This window comes from Capricornis sumatraensis, chromosome 8 (genome assembly GCF_032405125.1).
Source record: "Capricornis sumatraensis isolate serow.1 chromosome 8, serow.2, whole genome shotgun sequence".
Classification (NCBI taxonomy): domain Eukaryota; kingdom Metazoa; phylum Chordata; class Mammalia; order Artiodactyla; family Bovidae; genus Capricornis; species Capricornis sumatraensis.
In genome coordinates, this window is record NC_091076.1 from 74,549,854 (window position 1) to 74,573,171 (window position 23,318).

The 23,318-nt window shown below is 40.2% G+C and overlaps 1 protein-coding gene across 3 annotated transcripts; it reads left to right on the forward strand.

The window, feature by feature from the left end:
• The first annotated feature begins 6,169 nt into the window (after window positions 1-6,169).
• Window positions 6,170-23,150, forward strand: ASPA (aspartoacylase). Of its 3 annotated transcripts, none has more exons than XR_011145165.1 (7): window positions 6,170-6,519; window positions 10,378-10,573; window positions 12,243-12,336; window positions 15,174-15,281; window positions 16,288-16,347; window positions 19,499-19,608; window positions 22,357-22,369. XR_011145165.1 is itself a non-coding variant. In XM_068976893.1 (6 exons), exons 1-6 carry the CDS (start codon window positions 6,284-6,286, stop codon window positions 22,552-22,554), a joined length of 942 nt encoding a protein of 313 aa, XP_068832994.1. In that variant the 5' UTR covers window positions 6,170-6,283; the 3' UTR covers window positions 22,555-23,150. The 3 variants fall into 3 exon arrangements, 1 of the variants encoding a protein (XP_068832994.1); XR_011145166.1 differs by lacking the exon at window positions 22,357-22,369 and adding an exon at window positions 17,430-17,585 and having other exon boundaries at window positions 19,499-19,563; XM_068976893.1 differs by lacking the exon at window positions 16,288-16,347 and having other exon boundaries at window positions 22,357-23,150.
• Window positions 23,151-23,318: the final 168 nt, after the last annotated feature.

Below are 23,318 nucleotides of genomic sequence, written 5' to 3' on the forward strand. Positions count from 1 at the left end.
ACCACATCCTCCCGTAGACCACGGGCCCCGGGGGCAGAAGACCCTGAGGGATTCCCTACCCCAGCTTATAACAGGACCCTAATTATATTAAGGCAGGTGGTGACATAGACGGGCAGAAAGTTTGCTCAATGCGCAAACACACATGCACACACCCGCCCCAAACCCGCTGCCTCAGATCGAGGCCATCGGGCCTACTCAGGCGCCTCATGGAGAAGAACAGAAAGCTCCAGTCAGGGCTCATGTTTTCTTCCAACAATCTCTCCTGACTCGGAAGGGGGGCAGTTTGGTAACTAGGGCTTCCTCTGCTTGGCCCTCTGGCCAACACGACGCGTAACTTTAACCTTCAGGTCCCTGGCCTCCGTCAACCGTCGCCCAGCCTCCAGTCAACAACCACCAGCCTCCTTTCCGCTTCCAAAAAGCCGTGGAAGTTGCTCTGTGCGCATGCGCACCTCGCCACGCCCCCTCCGGCGCAGGCGCAGAGGCTATCACCTGGGTGCGCAGTAACGTGGCGTCATCACGTCGGTGGACAAGGAGGGAAAAACACGAGCGAGGAAACGTGAACGCGTCTCCTTGCATTCTCACATTGTGGGGTACACGGCATAGGGAACGCTCTGCCTCTTTAGATTTTCGCCCATAGAGGGACAAACAAGAAGAGTCTAGTTGCCTGTGGTCCTCAGCCAGTCTTCACCCCAGCTTTGTCTGGAAGTTGGGCCCAGGGCTGGTCACCCAACCCCGTTCCCACACCCCGAGGTCATTTTTTAAGTTCTAGACATCAGTTTGTGAGATGCTGGTGGCTCCCTGGAGTGTGTCTAGAATAGAATAACTCAAGGGCCATAGACCTCAAAGCCAGGTCAGAGGGGTCTTGCTTGGTCTGGCAGAGTTTCAGAGTAAGGTCAAGCAGATGGGACATTGGAGTCGCCAGGAGGCTGTGAGAGCTGAGGCCTGGGTTTGAAGACAGCCTGGCTCAGGAAGGCAGGGCCAGTGCTGCACAAGCTTGGGAAGGGAAACAGCACATGCCTTAGAGATCAGGGACCCCAGAGAACAAAGGGAAGGTGCAGTGACCCAGGCTCTGGCCCTCAGCTATTGGACTGCCCCTCTCTGGTCCTTTTATCTGGGACAAATTACCCCCTCTAAACCTACATTTCCTGCCTCAGTAAAATGGTAATAATAATACTTACTTAATTGCCCTGAAGATATTAAAAGAGAAAATAAATGAACAGTTCTGGCACACAGTAAATGATCAGTAAATGTTAGCCCTTTTTAATAACAGTGGCTGCCATTTATTGAGTACTTACTGGAGGCCAGGAATAATAATTCTACTTCTGTCTGGGTTCAAAGACCATGTTTTGCTGTTACCCTGTCTTCTGACCATTTGGAGACTAAGGGAAAAGAAGGGAAGCAGTGCAGAGGAGCCCAGAGATGAAGGGAAGTTTATTAGTAAAGTCCTAAGAGTATGAGTGCAAGTCGCTCAGTCGTGTCCAACTCTTTGAGACCCCGTGGACTGTATATACAGTCCATGGAATTCTCTTGGCCAGAATACTGGAGTGGGTAGCCGTTTCCTTCTCCAGGGGATCTTCCCAACCCAGGGATCGAAACAGGGTCTCCCACGTTGCGGGTGGATTCTTTACCAACTGAGCTATCAGGGAAGCCTTCCAGACTGAGTGACTTTCACTTCACAAGAGTATGAGACCATGAGATATATTAGCAGTTTCTTTGAAGATTAGGTCAAAGAGAATATTAGGAGAGAGGATTAGAGGTAGATTGAGACCAGATGATAAATATTCAACCTTATTGTGAGATACTGACAGCTAAAAAGAGTCTCAGTTTGTATACTATCAGTTCTCTGAATTTCTCAAAAAGAACTAGACTAATAAAAATTTGGAGTTTTTGTAGGGTTCAGATATTTAGAGTGCTTTGGGAAACAGGGAGTTAAAAATCTTTCGGAAGTTAACTTGGTATAAGACTACGAAAAGCCTCTGTTGCTCTAGTTCTAAGGAAATGCTCTCCTTTTTTTTCTAATAAAGCTTTCCACAGAAGACAAACTCTGTACACAATAAACAAGGTAAGTATAGGACAGAATTACTACAATTCGTTAACTCTCAAAAAAAGTTATTCATTTTGACATGTAAAGGAAACTTTATGAATGTTAGATGTGCTTCAGAGTGCTGATCTGTTAAAATTCCATAAAACAAGCCTCAAAATGCAAGTCATTTGTGCCAGCTACAAGTACATAGCTGAAGCAGCATTTCCAGAGAGACTAGGGCAAAGGACAGAACTAACCAGAAATTGGCAGAAGAGAAACAAAACATAATCGAGTGTTAATAATTTACCATAGTTACTGCTTTTGAAACCAAAGTAACTAAATAATACGATCGTCATCTGTTTACATTTATGCTTGTTTTCTGCATCTCTGCACTGAAGTGTTCAGTGTACATGGGTGTGAACAGAAAATCAAAAGCTACAGGGTTTTTTTTTCTGAAATTAGAACAGTAATTTCAATGTGTGTATTTTAATTTTATTGTTATGCTTTCTCTGTCTCTGCATTATAATCTCTTAAAGGAAGAAAACAGGTATTGGTGTATTAACTATTTTGAAGCATTCACATTTTATATTTCCATCATGTGTTTTGTTTGTAAGCTTGTTTGTTTCCTGAGCACACTGTTGTGACTGTTTATGTGAATTTGGAAAGAAAAAAATTAGAATTTTGGGGAAAGCCAAAAATAACAGAGAACACCCTATTGTTCTGTGAAAAACACTCGACTTGGATTCAGAAAACTTGGATCCCAGGCCTGGTTTTCTCCTAGAAACTCGGCGACTTAACCAAATTAGTCTTTTTTTCTCTTACCACTGCACTGGGGCACTGGGAATGTCAATTGCTAACCCTTCCTATCACCTAAAGTGGATATGTGAATAAACTGAGAAAACAGATGGCAAAAAACTTTTTAAATTAAATACTCTGTAGTTGTGAGGAATCACTCTTGTTGTACTCCTTCTGAACGATCTCCCATTACTAGTACATAATGTTTTCAGTACTTGAACATATTTGACTTTTTGGGTGATTGAGCATGAAATCAAATTGGATATGGCTCAGACTCATTTCTCCAAAAGAATGTAATCATCTTAGTAAAGTATTCTGCATAGTTTCCCCTAATAAGACCCCTTCTTAAGTAACACATTCCAGTGGAGAGTCTCTGCTGCCAGTAAATTAGGCTATGTCGGTATAAGCTCATATAATCTGGTTAGAATATAGAGCATGTCTCAAGACATTTTCAGGCATTACAATGTCTTGAAAATTATTAATAGTTGTTCGTCTTTTAGTATTCAGGCAAAAAGTGAGGAATATCCCTAAGAAAATTGACATTGAATTACTAACAACTTCGTGAGAAAGAAATTAAAGCATGTTTCCAAAAAAAAGTCTCGTTTCAAAGTAACTTTTTAAGACTCAGTGATCTTTGATTTGGTTCTTGTGTCTCTCACCATGAGAAAGCTTTCTGAAAGAAGGGATTAAAGAAAACCCAGTGTGATTTATAATCTCCAAAAAATTACATGAGTCAGCTTAATAATATGGTAGTTCAGTTCAGTTCAGTTCAGTTCAGTTCAGTTTGCAACCCCATGAACCGCAGCACTCCAGGCCTACCTGTCCATCACCAACTCCCAAAATCCACCCAAACCCATGTCCATCAAGTCAGTGATGCCATACAACCATCTCATCCTCTGTCATCCCCTTCTCCTCCTGCCTTCAATCTTTCCCAGCATCAAGGTCTTTTCAAATGAGTCAGCTCTTCACATCAGATGGCCAAAGTATTGGAGTTTCAGCTTCAACATCAGCCCTTCCAATGAACACCCAGGGCTGATCTTTTTAGAATGGACTGGTGGGATCTCTTTGCAGTCCAAGGGACTCTCAAGAGTCTTCTCCAACACCACAGTTCAAAAGCATCAATTCTTTGGCGCTCAGCTTTCTTTATAGTCCAACTCTCACATCCATACCTGACCACTGGAAAAACCATAGCCTTGACTAGACGGACCTTTGTTGGCAAAGTAACGTTTCTGCTTTTTAATATGCTGCCTAGGTTGGTCATAACTTTCCTTCCAAGGAGTAAGTGTCTTTTAATTTCATGGCTGCAGTCACCATCTGCAGTGATTTTGGAGCCCAGAAAAATAAAGTCTGACACTGCTTCCACTGTTTCCCCATCTATTTCCCATGAAGTGATGGGACTGGATGCCATGATCTTAGTTTTCTGAATGTTGAGCTTTAAGCCAACTTTTTCACTCTCCTCTTTCACTTTCACCAAGAGGCTCTTTAGTTCCTCTTCACTTTCTGCCATAAGGGTGGTGTCATCTGCATATCTGAAGTTATTGATATTTCTCCCGGCAATCTTGATTCCAGCTTGTGCTTCCTCCAGCCCAGTGTTTCTCATGATGTACTATGCATATAAGTTAAAAAAGCAGGGTGACAATATACAGCCTTGACATACTCCTTTTCCTATTTGGAACCAGTCTGTTGTTCCATGTCCAGTTCTAACTGCTGCTTCCTGACCTGCATGCAGATTTCTCAAGAGGCAGGTCAGATGGTCTGGTATTCCCATCTCTTTCAGAATTTTCCACAGTTTATTGTGATCCACACAGTCAAAGGCTTTGGCATAGTCAATAAAATATGGTAGTAGGTCTAGTATTTTAATTCACTATTTAGAATTCTAGGTCCTTTATCACAAGAAGTCCACATAGATTGTACTGCACACTGTGTCTGGAGGTGCAGAGCTGGTGGTAACTTTGCCTAAAGTTATATGGTGGTAACGAGTTCCAGTCTGAGCACAGGCTGACCGAGGCTTGCATCTGTCCGCTCACTCCAGTGTTGCCAGTGAGCACTTGCCAATTGGGCACTGGATTGCACACTCCTCACTCCGTCATTATCACTCTTCCTACGTTTGTGGTGGCTTATTTGATGCCTTACTAGTTCTACACACTGATAGCTGATGTGTTGAAGCACCTTAAATGTTGTAAAGGAAACCATGACCCTGCTCATCTTGACCACTCATCCAGTGTGTGGGCCTGTGGCACCTGAGTGGGTTGGCTGTACTTTCCAAAGCACAGATGATGCCCCCAAAATGAGGCAGGTGACATTTAGTCATGGGTTCTGAAGAGGCTTACTTACTGAAAAGTCCTGAGGTTCTAAGTCAAAGTGAGTATCTTTAATCAGCACTCACAAACTATGTACTATGCTGATTGGAGGCCAAAGGTCAGTGTTATAATACTGCACTGTAATTGGAGGGAGGGGAACGCCAGCCAGTCCATCCTGCTGTTGTAAGAAGCCGTTCACATGCATAAAGTTCTTAGATTCACAAAGACAGGCTTTGGTACTACAACTGAAGAAACTGTGTACCCAAGCATCTTCACAGCTTCTACTGGACATATTTTCTTTTTAGGAATGAAGGAATATTCTCCCATTTTTGATCCATTCTTTTATGTCAGTGCTACAAAATTGCATGTAACTTTATATTTTTAAAAGATTCTCAAGTATTTAATATTCTGGTAATTTGATTTTGAATTATAAATGTCAGTTCAATTGAGAGTTTTGTGTTTTACTATGTTAAAAACGAAAAAGTGTACATTTTTGAGGATTTTTTATGAATTAATTTAATGTACTGAAAATAAAGAAAAAGAAAGGATAGTGGTTCCAGAGGAGTTCTCTGAGGATCTGCCGTTGGCTGTTTATAGAGCTAAAATTCAGATGCCCTCAGAAGATAAATAGGGCCTGAACTCATTTCAGAGAAGAAATGGTTTTAAGCAGAAATATAAATACTGAATAATAAGATGCATACCATGGGCGAGCCTTTTATTTTATATTTTTGAGGATAAGAAAAGTGTAATCTATTTTTACTACCACGAGTAATTGTGAAAACACTGTTAGAAAACATTCTGGCTAAAGAGAAAGCAGAAGTTTCGCTTAAGTGTGAGATGCTAACTTATTATTGCATTGAGATCTACCGACCATTTGAGGGAGTTAGAAGTTAAAGTAAACAGCTGGATCTCTAGTTGATCTCTGCATATTTTAACCCAAATATGGTAAAGGGCAGGGCTAACGAAGGGAGTATCCCTATAATAAACAGAGCTCAGAACTTGTAACAGAAAATTAAAATATACTCCACTCAAGAGAAGTCTGTACTTTGCACTTAGGTTCAAGTCTCATTTAGATTTAAGTTTCTAAACTTTGCTTAAGAAATTAAGTTTTCTTTGATCTCCTCTCTTCTGAATTGCCGAAATCAGATAAACCTACTTGACAAAAATGACTTCTTGTCATGTTGCCGAAGACCCTATAAAAAAGGTGGCTATCTTTGGAGGAACTCACGGGAATGAACTAACAGGAGTATTTCTAGTTAAGCACTGGCTGGAGAACAGCACTGAGATTCAAAGAACAGGGCTGGAGGTAAAACCATTTATCACCAACCCAAGAGCAGTGAAGAAGTGCACCAGATATATTGACTGTGACCTGAATCGAGTTTTTGACCCTGAAAATCTTGGGTAAGACTACATTTTGTGTTGTATGTGTGCACATGCACACGTGTGTTTGTGTGTGTGTGTGAAAAGTAGTATGTATGAAAGCACATGTGTATACATGATACTCATGTTCATACATAGAATCGCTATTGTGAATAAGATCACTTTCACTTTTAGTCATACTATGTGATGAATTAATTACCTACACTGGACATTCATGTACTCTTTTATAAGCTTTTTTAAACATCAGACACTTCTTAACTGATTTATTTTTTTTAATATATTCTATCTAGACTGGGACAACAAATAACAAAGGTTTTTATTTTTAAATCATATCTTTAAAGAAACAGATTTAATAAATCTTTTGCATTAAATTAATATTTGACCGCTATGCTTAGGTACATATTTTTCAGCTTTCTAGGTGATTCACTACTATGTTTTTTGCAACTATATTTTGGTAGTGCATGAAGTTCTAGTTAAGAAAAGTGTAATGTTTCAGCTAATGTTTGTTTAATGAAAGAGGGAATAAATGACCATCATCAGAAAACATTAGACTGCTCTGTGATCTGAAGAGTACATGTACTACCTTCAGCAGTGGTTCCCTGAGACCTGAATTTTCTGAATTTAAATTATAGCTGATGATACATTACATATAGTGTATACAATCATAACGCTGTATGTCCTTATTATTTTTGCCTTTGTTTGCATCATTGTAGCTACTTCTGTAGATATTTAGGCCTCTAAGTTTTTTACCACTTCTTTCATTTACATAAAAACATTATTAAACACCTACTCTTCATGGGGCACTGTGCCAGATCCTGTGGGAATACAAAGTTATGTACAAAATGGTTTCTGCTCTCAATGAGCTAACAGATGACAAGCTAAGATACAAGTCATGCCCAGCAACAACTAATATAACACTGTTTTATATACTCATTTTCTATTAAATCCTGTTTTGAGTTTAAAGAGTTACTTTAATCTCATCACAGATCAAAAGATGGCTACTATATTTATACAAATTTGCCTCACTTTATGGAATACATTCTCTGGGGCAATTATATATTAGTCATAGCTTACATAGGAGAAGACAATGGCACCTCACTCCAGTACTCTTGCCTGGAAAATCCCATGGACAGAGGAACCTGGTAGGCTGCAGTCCATGGGGTTGCTAAGAGTTGGACACAACTGAGCAACTTCACTTCCACTTTTCGCTTTTATGCATTGGAGAAGGAAATGGCAACCCACTCCAGTATTCTTGCCTGGATAATCCTGGGGACAGGGAGCCTGGTGGGCTGCTGTCTATGGGGTTGCACAGAGTCGAACATGACTGAAGTGACTTAGCAGCAGCAGCAGCAGCATAGCTTACATATTGAACCATATTTTTGCCAACATAAATGTTAAATTCAAACATGCTTTATATTCATGACTGAGGTTATGTCAACACGATTAAGGTTTATCTATTCACCTAAAATATGTATTAACTAACTTACATTACCACTAAAGATTTGTTGAAGAATAACTTTTAGTTGGCATGTTAATTTGCCAAATAACTCTGAAATGAACTAGATTGAGTTTTCTTATTATGACCACTCAGTGGCTTGCATTTCAATGAGAGTAGTCTTTTAAATTAAACTCACTTTCTGCTTCTTATATCTAACATTTATCAGAGGCTGGACAGTGTTTTTTCAGGGTGTTTATGGAAACTTATGAGATAGATTAGTCAATTGCCTTCTCCCATCCTCCTTTTCCTAAACTTTGCTGCTTTCCCTGTATTCCTCACCTCAGTGATGTCACCATTACCCACTAATCACTTGTGGAAATCATCTTAGAACCTTCCACATTCTTTATTCCCTACATCTAGTGGGTTACTAAATCTTTCAATTGTTCAAATACTGAATAGATGTTTATTATCTTTCAGGACATCATTTCTTGACTCTGAGCACCTGAGTAGCTGGTGGTGTCATTTACCTACATGGGGGAGAAGGAAAAGCAAGTCAGTTGCTGCAAGGAGGAAGGAACTTAAGGAGTTGTGGCATTAATTAACTTTTAAAGTGCATTTGTAGCCTTTGGGCTTCCCAGGTGGCACTAGTGGTAAACAAAGTGTTAGTCACTCAGTCGTGTCTGACTCTTTGGGACCCCATGGACTGCAGCCCACCAGGCTCCTCTGTCCATGGAATTCTCCAGGCAAGAATACTGGAGAGGGTAGCCATTTCCTCCGCCAGGGGATCTTGCCGATCCAGGGACTGAACCCAGGTCTCCTGCATTGCAGGCAGACTCTTCTGACTGAACCGCCAGGGGATCAGTGGTAAAGAACTCACCTACAAATATAGGAGACATAAGGGATGCAGGTTGGACCCCTGGGTCAGAAAGATCCCCTGGAGGAGGGCATGGCAACCCACTCCAGTATTCTCGCTTGAAGAATCTTATGGACAGAGGAGCCTGGAGGGCTACAGTCCATAGGGTCACAAAGAACATGTCTGAAGTGACTTAGCCTGCACACACATACATACGCATGTAGCCTTTAGGAACTATCTGGTTGCTTATAATAGAAATCTGAAAACAATGACTTAAACAAATAAGGGTTTCTTTCCACAAATAACAAGTCCAGAGGTAGGCAGTCCAGGCAGGTACAGTGGCTCAGTGATATCATAAAGGCCACAGACTTCTGTCTTCCCATTGTGCTGTGTTTAGTCGCTCAGTGTTTGACTCTTTATGATCCCACAGACTATAGCCCTCCAGGCTCCTCTTTCCATGTGGCTTCTCCAGGCAAGAATACTGGAGTGGGTTGCCATGCCCTCCTCCAGAGAATCTTCCCAATCCAGAGATCAAACCCAGGTCTCCCACATTGCAGGGAGATTCTTTACCATCTGAGCTATCAGGGAAGCCCGAGAATACTGGAGTGGGTAGCCTATCCTTTCTCCAGGGGACCCGACCTAGGAATCAAACCAGGGTCTCCTTCATTGCAGGTGGATTCTTTACCAGCTGAGCTACCAGGGAGGCCCCAGTCTTCCCACTGCACTAGCCTTAGTATGCAGCTTTTCTTCATAGTTGAAAAGCTGCTGCTCCAATTTCTTGATTGCTCCAGGCAAGAATTACTCAGGTGCAAACTGTAGGTCTTTTGAAGAGGCTAACAAAAATAGTCAGAGAATAGCAATAAATGGAATTATAGGGAAATGTTGAATGCTTTCATGAGAAAAATAAATTTAAATTATCATGTACATTAAGAAAAAAAATGTATCCTAACCGTTGAGGTTGGAGGTGGGGGGCAACAGGTAGAGACTCATTTGAGAATTCAATAAAAAATATCAACCCTCATCCTAGAAAAATGCATATATGCATATACCTGCAATGTTTTGCATTTTCACAGGGTACCAAGACTCTTCTCTGTAAACCTTGACCCTGGACCACTAGTGGGTCCTAGAATCACTTAAGAATCCCTAATGAGATGATGTGAGCTCCTAAGTTTGACTATTTTTGTGCACTAGAAATAGCTAGAGTGTAAAAAAATAATAGGTGCATTCGACGCTCTAGCTTCGTTATAGCCCAGTGCACTTAACTACTAAGGGACTCTAGATTAAATTAATGGATGAATTTCATTCAGAGTTGAAGTCAAATGATAAATTGTTTGAAATGTCTTTCCTGTGACCAGCCACATAAATGAACTATTATTTGCAAGCGTGTCAATGCAACATGACTTGGAATCAAACAGAAGGGAAAATGTAATTTTTCATTTATAAAATTTTCAAATAAAGTTCCCCTTCCCTCTGAGGTTTTTCATATTAAAGGTTTGGTGCCAGGTTTCTAATATACTGTGTTCTCATTGTATATTTATGTTATCTTAGCTACAGGTATTGTTAATCTTTTTCTTTCTGCTAATAACAGCAAAAAAAAGTCAGAGGATTTGCCATATGAAGTGAGAAAGGCTCAAGAAATCAATCATTTATTTGGTCCAAAAGACAGTGAAGATTCCTATGACATTATTTTTGACCTTCACAACACTACTTCTAACATGGGGTGCACTCTTATTCTTGAAGATTCCAGGAATGACTTTTTAATTCAGATGTTTCATTATATTAAGGTAATGTCAATGTTATTAATTTACAAGTTAGCCTAGGACCTGTAATTTTAAGTTGATTATAGATGTTGAAACAACCAGAAAAGGGTGGGGAGGGAGGGTCCAAGAGAAATGGGGGGCTGAAGGGAGCACCAGAATAGAAGTAGCAGTGACAGGCAGAAGAAAAGGAGAAGAAATGAGCAAAATAATAAATATAATGAAAAAATAATAGAACATATGAATAACTGTGTCTATAAAATCTTAGATCTTTTATTAAGACTATGACAGTAATCATAGGTTTTTCAGTAAAATTAATACCAAAATTTTGAAGTGGTTTAAGTGGCTCAATTACAGTATTAAGAAGCTTAAAAGATAGTTATTTAATGTTGACTAAAGACCAATGATAAAAAGATTGACTGTCTTTAGCCCTGTCTGTCTCCATTTGATTCATATACCCCAATATACATCTGATCTTTCGGTACTTCATATAGCTAATCATCTTAAGGCTCAGAAATCTACAAGATGAAAAAATCAGCAGTCCAGTGCCTATAACAAGAAAAACTGCTAGAAAATAACTGTCAAGCAAAACACAAATAATAAACTGTATGATTATCTCTATGTAATGAATAGCCTTCCTTCCAGAGCGCTAGTGTGAGCTAGTATGATTTAATGAAAAATATGCGACCCATATAGCCAGTACCTGGGTTCAAATCCTGATTTTCTCACTTGCTAACCTTGAACAAGATAATCAACTTCCTTGCTTTCCTTGTTTTATAAAATTGGCATAATAACAACAGCTACCCCAAGTGAAAGTGAAGTCACTCAGTCGTGTCCGACTCTTTGCGACCCCATGGACTGTAGCCTATCAGGCTCCGCCATCCATGGGATTTTCCAGGCAAGAGTGCTGGAGTGGATTGCCATTTCCTTCTCCAGGGGATCTTCTGGACCCAGGAATCGAACCCCGGTCTCCCGCATTGCGGGCAGACGCTTTACCATCTGAGCCACCAGGGAAGCCCATAATAAGCCTTACATAAGAAAAAAAATTGTTAATGCATTTAGCTGAGTGCCTGTAGCAGATAGTAAAGATTAACTATTATTTTTGTTTCCTTGAATTAGTGACATTGACTAGATAGTAGTTCTGGTAAGAGATCATAATGCAGTATCTTTGTTGCTCATTGAAGGGAGAGCTGAATCCTTTGTATGCTGCCATTGTCATCTAAACCAAGCGGCCTGTCTTGAATTATTCAGATAAGTTGGGGAGTTACTTGCCATCTCTAGAGACCTGGCCTACACGGGTAGAAACAGAATTCTTTAAGAGACCCATAGTAAGCTAAATACTCAGTGTAACAAGTGATGAAAACAAAAATAACGAAAGCCTTCTTCGGGTAGAAACAGAATTCTTTAAGAGACCCATAGTAAGCTAAATACTCAGTGTAACAAGTGATGAAAACAAAAATAATGAAAACCTTTCAGAAGAATTTATTCATATACTTTGTTCGTGGTTCTGGAGAATTGTTTAATATACATTTTATCCAGAAAATTACATATAATCTAATTTTATATGTAGTTGGAGTTTAGAATGTGTTTCAAAAAGTTGTCTTACTAATCTCAGTTGATGAAGTTAAACATAAAAGCAAAGAGAACAAGGCATATGGTCTTTACATAATAAGAACATGTTTTGAATTCTTTTCAGACGTCTTTGGCTCCATTAGCCTGCTATGTTTACCTTATTGAGCATCCTTCTCTCAAATATGCAACCACTCGTTCTATAGCCAAGTATCCTGTGGGTAAGTCACATTTCCCACTGTCACAGCTAAACAAAATATGTCTGAGATGAAACTCTGAGAAAACTAATTTAAAGACTATTTGCAGCTACTTTGCTTATCAGTATGGCTTATAATTGTCAAGTAATAAGCAAACTATCCCCAGGCTGTCTCTAACTATATCAGATTTCCTCACTTTCATTGACCAACTTTCTACATTCCAGAAAGAAGCACTGAGCTAAAGGAATTTGAGTCTTTTATAATGAGTAGTAAGCAACCTGCTTTTTGCTCAAGCAAGACACCAGCCCTATCTTCCAAGGGTATCCACTGTACAAAATTCTTAAAACCAATAATCTAGAGCCAAGGCAGTCAGTATCTCGCTGGCAAGACATGCAGAGATACAGAAGACCCATGGAAAATTCTCTCCCAGCATCCCTCTTAGCCTCTGCTTTGCAGTAGAGTCTCTGATAACCTGTGTTTATTGTCTATTCACCTGTTTGCCCTGTCAGTTACTGAGCTGTGAATTTGTCTTTACCTTCTGGTAACTTCCAGCACACAGGCTTGCACTCTCATACACCCTCTCCGACAGTCTCTTTTTTTCTACATTCCATTCTCATTTCTGAGTGACGTACTAGCATCGTTGTTTGCAGACCACACTGTAATCCTTAAAATTGCTATTGTCTTGCAGTCCATGGGGTCACAAAGAGTTGGACATGAGTTAGCGACTGAACAACAGCAACACAACTTAGAAGTAGATTTAAAGTTATCTTGGTTATTTGGTTTTTCATAATTTTGGTGCATAATCAAAGGATCAGTTGAGGCAAGCTAAATGACCAAGTGTAGGTAATTATTTCAAACAAACCAAGTGCTTAAAAATAAAGGATAAAGATGTATGACACCAAATAAAGCATAAGATTTCTCCAGGCTTTGGTTTATTACATTTATGGGCAATGTTGCTCTTAGCTAGAATGAATATCTATTGATATATTTGGCTCTTAAAAATGGATCCAGGGACTTCTCTGGTGGTTCAGTGGTTGAGACTCTGCCCCTCTACTGCAGGGTGCCTGGGTTTGATACCTGGCTGGGGAATTAAGATCCTTCATGTAGTGTGGCAAAAAAAAAAAAAAAAAAAAACCATTCCTCTGAAAACAGAGCTAAATCTTTCAAACACTTCAGTGTGGGGGAATATTAAGATCATTATAAATAATTAGAAATATTATCCCTACTTTACTATATTATCTGGAATATTTTTATATCATCCAGTCATGGGCAGAGGGGACACTTAAGATCAGAGAGACACTCTCTCCAGCTCAGTATTTTGTAATAATTCTGTGACTTTAGATGGGCATCCCTGGTGGCTCAGTGGTAAAGAATCCACCTGCCAATGTAGGAGTCACAAGTTCAATCCCTGGGTGAGGAAGATCCTGTGGAGAAGGAAATAGCAGTCCACTCCAGTATTCTTGCCTGAGAAATCCCCTGGAAGGCCATAGTTTTCTGGGGTCTCAAGAGAGTTGGACATGACTTAGCAACTAAGGAACAACAACATGACTTTAGGTGGCACAAGATGTGCACTGTAATTTCAAGCATCATGTGCAACATGGCACTATCTGGTGGAAGAAAGGAGACTCCCAGGAACTCCCCTGTGGACCTTCTGTTGTGGCCAGTTATTCAGAACCGAGTCATATGTGCATTCTTCAATTAACTACTAGGGCTGATGGAGTACTGTGATTGAGCAAAACTGTTCTGTGTTTACCCCTGAGTTGGAAACCCAGCCAAATTCAGGACTCTGTCAGCAAGGAGTAGATGGAATGAATTTTGGGTAGGGAAGCAATAATACCTTGTACAGAACGCAGACAGACATATCCACAAACACATTTTCACATATTTACCAATCATTTAGGCATTGATGCATACCTTAGCCACAGTTATACCATATTCTTAAATGTATGCCCAAACATATATCCAGAAAAGCTAAACACAAAAATGAAAAATGAAGATAAAAGAGAATACAGTAAGATTTTGTGAATGAGGAAATAACAGAAGTGGGTGAAAACAGGATAGATGGAAAAGAATGTATATGAATTGATGGAAAGGATTGGATGATGTTGTATTGGTAAATAGTTTTATAAATGAATAAGGTGATGATTGTAATGATAACAGTGTGGGAGACTTGGACAGGAGGGAAAGGACTAGATAAGTGGTTTAGAGAAAAATATTTTGTAGGTTTATGGAAGAATGCTTGACAGCCACAGAAAGTAGACCTGATGGTATGGGAATTAATTTTATTGCAAGGAGAAGAAATGAATACAGGTTTTTTCCACAGAAAACTAAAACCATTGACTATCATGGCAGGTTGGCTTGTTATGTTAAAGGCAAGACTATGGCTCCAGGGTCACATAGATTGTCGTTTGACTTAAATCCATGGCTTGTTTAGTTTAGCTTTCTATTACTAAATAGATGTGTTTTCTCCTACAAGCTGTGTCTATGACAGTGTCTCTTTGTGGTCACTTACTATTTTGGTCAATATAAAGTTGTCTGCTCCTTTTACTGTATTATGATTTTTAAATATTTTGACAACATTGAAGGAAATTTAGAGAAAAAAGACCCACGAGACCTTATTACTGTAACACAACTGTTTGATTTTCTTATGTTCTCTCCCAGTCTTTATTTACTATGCATATAACTTGTAAATGTTCTGCTTTATTTATTGCCCAATATTATGTCTCACATATTTTCCATTATGCTACATGGTCTGCCTTTTTAATCATTTTTAATGATGCAATTCTAGATCTTGATGTTTGAAAATGCTCAATCTTCTATTCTAACACATGAAATGTGACTATCTCCCCTTCTGTACCTAGGTATAGAAGTTGGTCCCCAGCCTCAGGGGGTTCTGAGAGCTGATATTCTAGATCAAATGAGAAAAATGATTAAACATGCTCTTGATTTTATACACAATTTTAATGAAGGTAAGTAGTAGGCAGAAATTGTTTCTTTCATTGTTAGCTTGTGTGTGTGCAAATAAATCAGGAAAGGAAGATGAGATGGAGTACACATAATGACTTATACTACTAAACACTGAAATAACAATGGGCCCTAGGTCAAATTTGCCACGTTTGTGATATTAGGTTGTTTTTTTAAAAAAATTTAATCATCTCAGCCATTCTTCAATGACCAGTGTAGACACATTCAAGAAAAGCAGCTACCAAAAAGTTTCACAAATGAAATCCTCATTTTCCTATTAATGTCCATTTTAAAAAGCAAAGAAATACCAAGAAATACAGATTTCCAATAAACAGATGAAAAGATGTCCAATATCACTAGGAGTCAGAAATGCAAATTAAAATACAAAACCATTTTCTCCCACTAGATTGGGAAAATAATCTCTTTTCTGCCTTGAATAAACACTTAGGGAGACCTGTGAATAAATTCTGAATACATACTTCAGGAGAAACATCTTATTGTAGAGGTTAGCTAAGGAGATGATTGAGAATGTTGAAGAGTTTGAAAACCATAAAAAAAATAATCCCAAGGATGCACATAGAAGCTCAGTTTACAGAATACGTTCACATGTATCCTCGTGCATGTGACAATATTTGAGTGCTAGTTGATAAAATTAAAGGCACTTAGACTGGCAAAAAGGAGTCTTAAAGCCAATTTTATTTTAGAGTTTCAGAAGTGTCATATTGGAAAGGAATTAGACAAGTTTTCTGTGACTCGGAGGGCAGAATAGAGTCTGTGGGATAATGTTATCTAAGGACAGAAATTTCTGATTAACAAAGCTGACCGACAGTGGAACAGACCACACTTTGTGAGGCTGTTCAAGCAGGACCAAGATGAGCACTTAGCCAGAAAGATACAGAGAATATTCAAACATCAGTGGAAGTTGAGCGTTTGAGAGTCATTCCAGCTCTGAGATTCTAAGTAGCAAAAACATGTTCGTTTGTGTTCTACCACTTTCTTCTTTCCTCCCAGTGGACCTTCTGGTTTAAAGAAATGACATCTGATGTTTCCGTCTTCATCTCGGAAGATTTGGTAAATTATAAAAATGGCCACAAATTCTTCCCTTCCCTGCTTCCATGTCCTAGCTAGAGATAGAGTCTGTTTTCCTACCACCTGGGTCTGGCTTGGCCATGTGACATGTTTTATACCACAGAAGAGATTTGAAAAGAACTTGCGTGTTGGGGCTTGCTGTCTCGCTGCTCTTAGGAACCTGCACTGTCATCTTGTGAATCAGCTCACCTAGCCTGCTGGATGATACAAGCCCAGGAGGCTGAAGACTGAGGCCTCCCAGCCAATAGTTCTGCAGCTCCAGCTGCTGCTGTTGCTGCTGCTGCTGCTGCTAAGTCGCTTCAGTCGTGTCCAACTCTGTGCCACCCCATAGACGGCAGCCCACCAGGCTCCCCCATCCCTGGGATTCTCCAGGCAAGAACGCTGGAGTGGGTTGCCATTTCCTTCTCCAGTGCATGAAAGTGAACGTGAAAGTGAAGTCACTGAGTCACGTCCAACTCTCAGCGACCCCATGGACTGCAGCCTACCAGGCTCCTCCATCCATGGGATTTTCCAGGCAAGAGTACTGGAGTGGGGTGCCATTGCCTTCTCCGCAGCTCCAGCTGAGGGCCCATCAAATGCCCAGATATGACAGCAAAGTCATCTTAGATCATCCACCTCCTGCTGATCTGCCAGCTCACCGCAAATGCATAAGCAAGCCAGTTAGAAATCAGCCGGTCCAGCCTAGACCAGAGGGACTGCCCAACCAAGCCACAGAATCATGAGCTAAACTAGAGGGTTGTTTTATGCCACAAAGTTCTGGCATAGCATATTATGCAGTGGAAGCAAACTGGTACAGAAGTGATGGCGGGATATCTGAATCCCACCCTGGCTGCACTTTCTGCACTAAGGGGAAAGGAGATTTTCCTTCGGATTGCAACCATAGCACACTGTAGGCTCTGTGCTGGGTGAGAGTTCATCCTGTTTATTCAGAGGTAGCCTGGTATAAACGTAAACTACCCCTTTTCCAAGTTTCTGGGCACTGGGTTGTTTAATGTTGCTGCAGCATTGTAAGTTTCACTCCACTATGGGCAGACTGACTATATCCCAGTATCTCACTGTTCAAGAGCTACCCAGATGTTTAACATACTTAGTTAAGAGGAGGAGCACAATGGCAAAGTCATCTAACCTGCTGAACGTCCTCCTGAAGTTACACAATCACAGGATGTCAGAGCTGGAAGGGGCCCTCCAAGATGAACTGATGTGAAACCTTCATCTGACAGGTAAAGAAAGTGAGCATCGGGAAGTTAAGCGCGTTGCTGAAGTTGACACAGCTGGGAGATTAGAGCACAGGTGTCCTGACTCTCATTCCAAGCCTCTCTCTCCCCGGCTCTGACTTTTAAGGTCTGCTTTCCACCTCTGTCCAACCGCTGTGTACTTGTGGACCCAGTGCTGGTAGGAATCATTCAAGAACATCCTTTGGTTTAGTGTTGTTGTGAATATCCTTAACTAAAATTTTACGGAGCAATATAAGACCCCGAATAGCCAAAGCTATTCTCAAAGAATCTTGAGAAAGAGGAGCAAAGCTGGAGGCATCACACTTCCCTGACTTCAAAGTGAAAGTGAAAGTCACTCAGTCATGTCTGTCTCTTTGTGACCCCCTTGAACTATATAATCCATGGAATTATCTAGGCCAGAATACTGAAGTGGGTAACTGTTCCCTACTCCAGTGGATCTTCCCAACCCAGGGATTGAACCCAGGTCTCCCACATTGCAGGTGGATTCTTTATCAGCTGAGCCACCAGGAACGCCCCCAACTTCATATTACAAAGCTGTTGTAATTAAGCCATATAATGTTGACATAAAAACACACACAGATCAATGGAATGGAGTGGAGAGCCCAGAAATAAACTCATGTATATATGGTCAATTAATATACAACAAAGGAGCAAAGAATCTATGGTGGAGAAGGGGCAGTCTCTTCAATAAGGGGTATTGGGGAAATTGGACAGCTAGGTACAAAAGAATGAAATGACCACTATTTTAAAGACCATACACAAAAATTAACTCAAAATGGATTAAAGACTTGAACATAAGAACTGAAACTATAAAACGTATAGAAGAAAACATAGGCAGTGAGCTTCCTGAAATAGGTATAGGTCTTGGCAATTTTTTTGAATCTGACACCAAGATTAGAAGCAACAAAGGCAAAAATAAATGAGACTACGTTAGACTAAAAGCTTCTGCACAGCAAAGGACACCATCAACAGAGTGAAAATACAATCTACTGAACAGGAGAAAATATTTGCAAATTATATATCTGATAAGTCACTAATATTCAAAATATATAAAGAACTCATACAACTCGATAGTAAAAAAAAAAAAAAATACTGATTTAAAAATGAGCAGAAGATCTGAATAGACATTTTTCCAGAGAAGACATACAGATGGCCAACAGACCTGAAAAAATGTTCTACATCATTAGTCACCAGGGAAATTAAAATCAAAACCGTAATGAGAGGGGAAGAGGGTAGGATGGAGTGGGAGATTAGGACTGACGTGTGCACACCACCATGCGTAAAACATATAGCTAGTGGGAACCTACGGCATAGCTCAGGGAGCTCAGCTCAGTGCTCCCCGGTGACCTAGGTGGGCGAGATGGGCCAGTGGGGTGGGAGAGAGAGCTAGGAGACCAGGGCTACTTGTATATGCATAGCTGATTCGCTTCATTGTGCAGCAGAAACACAACATTGAAAAGCAACTATACCCCAATAAAAAATAAAATAAATTATTTTAAAAAACATAATAAGATATCAGCTCACTCCTTTTAGAATGGCTATTACCAAAAAACAAGAAATAAGTTATATTTTTGAAGATATGGAGAAAAGGGAACCCTTATGCACTACTGGTGGGAATCTAAGTCAGTGCAGCTGCTATGGAAAACAGCATAGAGGTTCCTCAAAAAATTAAAAATAGGATTACCATATGATCCCAGCAATCCTACTTCTGGGTGAAATTGTGTTTTATGTACTTTCACAATAAAATGGTTTAAAAGCAAAAAAGATACTGTGTTCTCCCTATAGCTGTCTGTTTTCAGTTTTTGGTTTTTCCTTTTTTGAAGCATAAACTTCCCTTTTATCAGGAGTGGTTTTTTTTTTTAGTTGCTATTTATATTTATTTATTTATTTTGTCACAGGAAAAGAATTTCCTCCCTGTGCTATTGAAGTCTATAAAATAATGGAGAAAGTTGATTATCCCAGGAATGAAAGTGGAGAAATTGCTGCTATTATCCACCCTAAACTTCAGGTAATGGTTACTATTTCTTTTAAATATTCAAAATAATGATGCCCTACCTTTGAGTGGAGGGATTCCCAGGTGGCTCAGTGGCAGAGAATCTACCTGCCAGTGCAGGAGACAGAGGAGACGTGGGTTCAATCTCTGGGTTGGGAAGATCCCCTGGAAGAGGAAATGGCAACCCATTCTAGTATTCTTGCCATGGAAATCTCATGGACAGAGAAGCCTGGCAGGCTACAGTCCATGGGTTTGCAAAGAGTCGGACACAACTGAGCATGCTCGCAGTTTTGAGTAGAACTTTACAGTCTGTGGTGACTCAGACAGTAAAGAATCTGCTTGCAATGCAGGAGACCCTGGTTCAGTCCCTGGGTCGGGAAGATGCCCTGGAGGAGGATATGGCTACCACCTCCAGTATTCTGGCCTGTAGAATCCCATGGACAGCAGAGCCTGGCTGGCTACAGTCCATGGGGTTGCAAAGAGTCAGACATGACTGAGCGACTAACACTTAACAGTCCATTTAGCATTTTACATATGTGAGTTTCCTCAATAGATGTTCTCAAAAACACTTTAGTCTAGATAAGGTATTCAGATCATCGCTGAGTGAGTATTTTTGGAGTAAATCCTGAGCAGGCTCTGGAGGTACATCAATGAATATGGTTTATATTCATGTGGAACTTATAGTCTAGATATACTAAAGTCTAAACTGTGGTCTTGAAATGAAGATAACCAGATGCTATAACAGAATAATGAGATGTGGATGGGGGTCAGAGAACATGAAATTCCTGCTTTAAGTGCAATGGGTAAGAATTATCATATCTATTTTAATGTAAGAAAATGGAGACTCAGAAATTAGATCCTTCCCACCGTCCTGTAGTTACTGATGGCAGATCCAGAACGAAGGTTCTTTGCAGTTGAGCTACCACCTCCCTGTCATCACTACTGTAAAAGTGAGAGCAAACCAATCAGAACCTCCTCCTTTGGAATGTTTTCTGCCTTTTTTCCCTGACCCCTCAAGACCCCAGTATCTATCTGCTCTTTGTCTGGTTTGATCAATAATGGTGTAATGAAGGGGAAGAATAGGCTCGTAGGAAAGAATAGGAAGTTTCAATCTGGAAGAGGCAGAGGTAAAAGCAGAGAGGAGCTAAGATTCTAAAAAGCTAAAACATCCATCTCCCCACACACTAGCAGACCTCAGAAATGGAAGAGAACCAATGGATTGTCTAGCCTGGTGCAGTCAACCCTGGAGGCGCATTGCCTACAGCGCCTTTTAGAAAATAACAACGCCGGGTCCCCTCTCTGGGATAATCTGATCTTATTGGCCCATGTAATTAGAGTGGGAAACCACTGGTCCAGTTCAGACTGCTATTTAATGACCCTAATGATAGTCATTCAGACTTACAACTTAATAAAGCTGCTGCTGCTGCTGCTAAGTCACTTCAGTTATATCCGACTCTGTGCGACCCCATAGACTGCAGCCCACCAGGCTCCCCATCCCTGGGATTCTCCAGGCAAGAACACTGGAGTGGGTTGCCATTTCCTTCTCCAATTCATGAAAGTGAAAAGTGAAAGTGAAGTCACTCAGTCATCCGACTCTTAGTGACCCCATGGACTGCAGCCTACCAGGCTCCTCCGTCCATGGGATTTTCCAGGCAAGAGTACGGGAGTGGGGTGCCATTGCCTTCTCTGACTTAATAAAGCAGTCTGCCCCAAAATACAGATTAGTGGAGCAGATCCAGCTTTGTGCCTTAGTGGGATCCAGGTGGAAACTTGAAGGAGCCTAAAGGCAGTGTTTTAAAGGACAGAAAGATAAAGATTGTGAACCTCTTAAATGATTCAGTTATTATCATAATGTGGGAACACGTATAGGAAATATTCACCTATCTGTGCTTTTCCCAGACTTTTCCCAGCCCATCCCCACCTTCTCCCACCAGTCCCCACCAGAATAGAGCCATCTAGCATGCAGGCACAAGGTCACTCATTTTTTATCCCCAACAGTAGAATGTTAGAAGACTCTTAATGAATATTTCCTAAATTTTGCTGAGCGGAATTTAACTTCAGCTAACAAGAGATAAAATTTGCACTTGAGAACATGTGCATGTAGTTTTGGTTTTTGATATTATAAACCTCTTCAGCAACATTCAAGGTGAACTTGATACCAAAGCAGACTCTGATCATGTGGCAGTTATAAAAATAAAAAGGGGAACTCTTAAAACTGCTGCCAAAACAAACTGCTCAGTCTCAGTTTAGTCACATACCTCTAACTTGTCTCTTTTAAAAGAAGATAATGCTGTCCTTTTGGTTGTCTAGAGCCTGACATAAGAATTTTTTAATTTATTTTTTTATTGAAGTGTAGTTGATTTTTTGATGGGACTTCCCTGTAGCTCATACTGTAAAGAATCTGCCTGCAATGCAGGAGACCCGGTTTGATCCCTGGCTCGGGAAGACCCTCTGGAGAAGGGGATGGCAACCCACTCCAGCATTCTTGCCTGGAAAATCCCATGGACAGAGGAGCCTGGTGGGCTACAGTCCATGGGGGTTGCAAAGAGTCAGACACGACTAAGCAACTAACACTACTACTACGTATAGTTGATTTACAATGTTGTGTTAGTTTCTGGTGTACAGCAAAGTGATTCAGTTACATAGATGAATACATAGAGATAGATATATACATATACGTCCTTTCTCATATTCTTTTCCAGTATACAATTTGTAAAGTAGGAGAAAAACCAAATATAATTTATGTATGTTGTTTCCTGAAAGGATCAAGATTGGAAACCCTTGCACCCTGAGGATCCTGTGTTTTTAACTCTTGATGGAAAGACTATTTCATTGGGTGGAGACCAAACCGTGTACCCAGTGTTTGTTAATGAGGCCGCGTATTATGAGAAGAAAGAAGCTTTCGCAAAGACAACTAAACTAACACTCAATGCAAAAAGTATTCGCTCCTCTCTACATTAGAAATCACTTGTAGCTCACTTGTTAGAGAGTACCTTGAAAAATTCTACTAGTTTATAAAGTCCTGAAGGGCAGGATTGTGCCTTACTCATCATCATTTCCACAGCTCCTAGCCTGGTGCCTTTCACACAGTGGACATTCAGGTAAATTTCTTGAATGAATGAGTGTATTAATGAATGTCTTTCAAAGAGATCATACTTTATGTATGTAGCCTATTCAAAGAAGTGCATTTCTTATTTCTCTATAGCTTTGTATACCTTATACTTTGATAATTTAACATTCTTAGTAAACAGCCTTAAAATTCAAATTTTAACATTGAAACAGTCCATGGGATTGCAGGGCTGGACACAACTGAGCGACTCAGTACAGCACAGCACAGATACTATATACAAAAAACTATTAACTTGGGCATAGAGTTAAATGTTGTATGCTTTTAAGTAATATGGAAATACTAGAAACTAATAGCACAGGCTCACTATTTTAAATTTTTTCACATTTGAATTAATGCTAAAGTATTAAAGTCAATCAGCAGCAGTTGTGATATCTATAGATTTTAAAATGCTCTTATGACGATGAAATGTGAATGAGAAATGAGGGCTGATTGTAAAGGCGACATTATGAATAAATCAAGAAACTCTGAATGGTCCTTTGTCCGCTGAGAGTCACCCACACAAAGCATCACAAAGCTTCATGCTCGGGTACGCCCACTCGTTCTGCGCTGACCCCAGGAAGCCAGGAGCCTCCTTCAGACCACTCACACGCCTCCC

Coding starts and splice junctions, on each gene's coding strand:
- ASPA (XM_068976893.1), top strand. CDS start 6,284: ATGACTTCTTGTCATGTTGCCGAAGACCCTATAAAAAAGGTGGCTATC. Junction 10,574..12,242: donor AGATGTTTCATTATATTAAG/GTAATGTCAATG, acceptor AATTCTTTTCAG/ACGTCTTTGGCTCCATTAGC. Junction 12,337..15,173: donor TATAGCCAAGTATCCTGTGG/GTAAGTCACATT, acceptor TTCTGTACCTAG/GTATAGAAGTTGGTCCCCAG.